Source organism: Aythya fuligula, chromosome 5 (assembly GCF_009819795.1).
Source record: "Aythya fuligula isolate bAytFul2 chromosome 5, bAytFul2.pri, whole genome shotgun sequence".
In the NCBI taxonomy this organism is placed as follows: Eukaryota; Metazoa; Chordata; class Aves; order Anseriformes; family Anatidae; genus Aythya; species Aythya fuligula.
In genome coordinates this window covers 21032764-21035152 of record NC_045563.1, presented here as the reverse complement: position 1 = coordinate 21035152, position 2389 = coordinate 21032764, and the positions used below count along the sequence as shown (strand labels likewise).

Genomic DNA, 2389 nt, shown 5'->3' with positions numbered 1-2389 from the left:
TGCATGTTCCCCATCTCACTTTGTTAACTCCAGCAGCGCTCACACGTATGTTCACAAGCCACCAACTCCTTTCCTCCAGCAACCAGGGGCAGCTTTGAGCACAGGGGGGTGTGGATGCAGCCACAATGCATGGAGCAACACGGGCTTGGGCCCCACTGATCACAGCCACCCCCCCGGGACATCTGCACAGCACACACCAAGCAGCATTGCAAGGGTTTCCTGGATTTTTTTATTATTACTATTTGAAGTTGTGGCATTATTTGCAATGACAGTGGTACAAACCAACTCAGGAACCATTAAAACAGTTTTGTCTTCAAGTAAAGTCTAAAAAATGTTTTGATTTCGTAACTACATCTTGTGAATGCAAAAAAAAAATCCCACTATAAAAATAAATTTACATTTTGTAAATAACAAAAGCAAATATAGTGCCCTTTGGCTTAACCAAAAGAAAAAAAAATGACTATTGGATGTCAACCAGTTATCAACATTTCTGACATAAATAGAAAATATAAGTTAGTATAACTCTTAAAAAACGTTTTTGTACAAATATACACTTGCTTTTTTCTTTTTTCCTCCACCTTTTCATTTTTTTTTTCTTGCACTGAGAGCTCAGAGATTAAACATTTCATATAAATGACTTTTAAAGCTTTACACTTTTGACCAGTGTACTCACATTAGGCATAATACATTTCTATATAGAACGTAATACATTGCACAGTTGTACGGTAACACTGCTCCGTGCGCGGCCGGGCGCTGCGCCTGCGGCTCCGGCTCCGCTCCGGTTTCGCTCCGGCTCCGCTCCGGGGCCCGGGCCGGGCGGGGGGGCCCCAGTTGGCCGTGCCTGGGGGGCGCCTCGCCCCCGGGGCTGCGCGCCTGTCCCGTGGGTGCCGTAGTGCAAAAATCTAGGGGGGGGACGGGGAAAAAAAAAAATTATGATGGGGTAAGAAAATTAGTAGGAAGCCCACTCCCGAGCATCTTCCTCCCCCCACGGGTGCTCCTCACCTGGCTCACCGGAGCCGCTTGCGGGGGGTCTGCTCAGCCGGCACGGCGGAGGGGGGGGACGCGCAGCCGGGGGGGCGCTCGGCCGCTGCCTTGGGCTGCGCCGGCCGTTTCCTCCTGGCGAAGAAATCTGGAGGGGGGGACGTCGAGAGAGGGGGCGTCAGCGAGGCGGAGGGGGTACACCGGGGGGGAAAAAAAAAGGTGGGGGAACCCAACTCCCCGCTCCCCCCGTCGGGGCACGCACCTGTGATGCGGGTGGCGGGGCTGCTCCGTCTGGCGGCGCGGCGGCGGGGAGCGGGGGGCGCGGCGCGGTTCTCCCGGCTCAGCCGCCCCCCCGACGCCCCCGGAGCCCCCTTGCCGGCGGCGGGGGGCGACGGTGCCGGGGGAGCCCGGCGCAGGGGGACCCGACGGCGCCCCACCTGCAGGGTCTCCCGGTAGAAAGCGGGCACGGCGCCGCCTTCCACCTCCTCCCACCGCAAGCGGCCGGGCGCGGGGGGCAGCGGGGTGTCGGTGTGGAAGTTGTAGTCCCAGCGGCGCTGGTCGGCCTCGCCCATCTCCCGCAGGCGGCTCCGCAGCTCCCGGCCCAGCTCCTCGTGGTCCACCGGCCCGAAGAGGCTCCTGCAGACGGCGCTGCGGTCGTGGCCGGCCAGCAGCGCCCGTCGGGCCGCCAGGCGCTCCAGGGCCGGGGGGCCGGAGAGATGCACGTCAGCCATGGGTGCGTGGAGGGGGGGGTGCGTGGCTGGCTGGCTGCGTGGGGGCCCCCCGCCGCTCCTCCTCGCCGCCCGTCCCGTCGCGTCCCGCAGCCCTGTCTCCCCGCCTCTGAGCCCCTTCCCCCGGCCGCCCCGCTTTTAAACCCCGCTCCCCTCGAGGCCGAGCAAAACACCCATTAGCAGCACGGCGTTGCCCTGCCAGCAGCCCGCCGCGATTGGCGGCGGCCCCCCCGCCGCCCCCCCGGCCCCCGACGGCAGCCCTCCTGCCCGCGCCCTCCATTGGCTGCGCCGGGCAGCGCCGCTCCGCCGCCGGCCGCATTGGCCCGGCCCGGCCCGGCCCCGCCGCATCGGCCCGGGGGGGCGGCCCCGGCGCTGGCCCGGCCCCGGGGGGGCGGCCGCGGAGCTCCCCCGCCCGCCGCCGCCTTTGTCTGCCGCCGGCCGCGGCTCCGCCGCCGCCTCCCCGGCGATTTTCGGGCTTGTTTTTATCCCCTCCCTCCTGCCTTGCCAGCCCGGAGGGGGGGGTGTGTGTGTATGTCTGTGGCATCATCGTTATGTTTCAGCCTTTTTACTTTTTTAATTATTATTTTTTTTTCTTTTCCCCGAGGGGACGTTTTGCAGCATCCGTAGGGCGCGGGGGGGGGGAGGGGGGGGGAGGACAGTGGGACCGCTGCCGGCTCGGG

General features: G+C 63.3%; 1 protein-coding gene across 1 annotated transcript; it reads right to left on the bottom strand.

Annotated features, from left to right (window-relative positions):
- Positions 1-585: 585 nt before the first annotated feature.
- CDKN1C (cyclin dependent kinase inhibitor 1C) lies at positions 586-1807 on the bottom strand. The gene is made up of 3 exons (XM_032188452.1): positions 1244-1807; positions 1003-1129; positions 586-902 (listed from the first exon to the last, which is right to left on the bottom strand). The coding sequence occupies exons 1-2, from the start codon at positions 1710-1712 to the stop codon at positions 1008-1010; spliced, it is 591 nt and encodes a 196-aa protein (XP_032044343.1). The 5' UTR covers positions 1713-1807; the 3' UTR covers positions 586-902; positions 1003-1007.
- Between the last annotated feature and the right edge of the window lie 582 nt (positions 1808-2389).

Excerpts from the sequence above, each read along its gene's own strand:
- CDKN1C (XM_032188452.1), bottom strand. The coding sequence starts at position 1,712 with ATGGCTGACGTGCATCTCTCCGGCCCCCCGGCCCTGGAGCGCCTGGCG. Across the intron at positions 1,130-1,243 it reads CCCCGCCACCCGCATCACAG|ATTTCTTCGCCAGGAGGAAA; the intron begins GTGCGTGCCCCG and ends CCCCCCCTCCAG.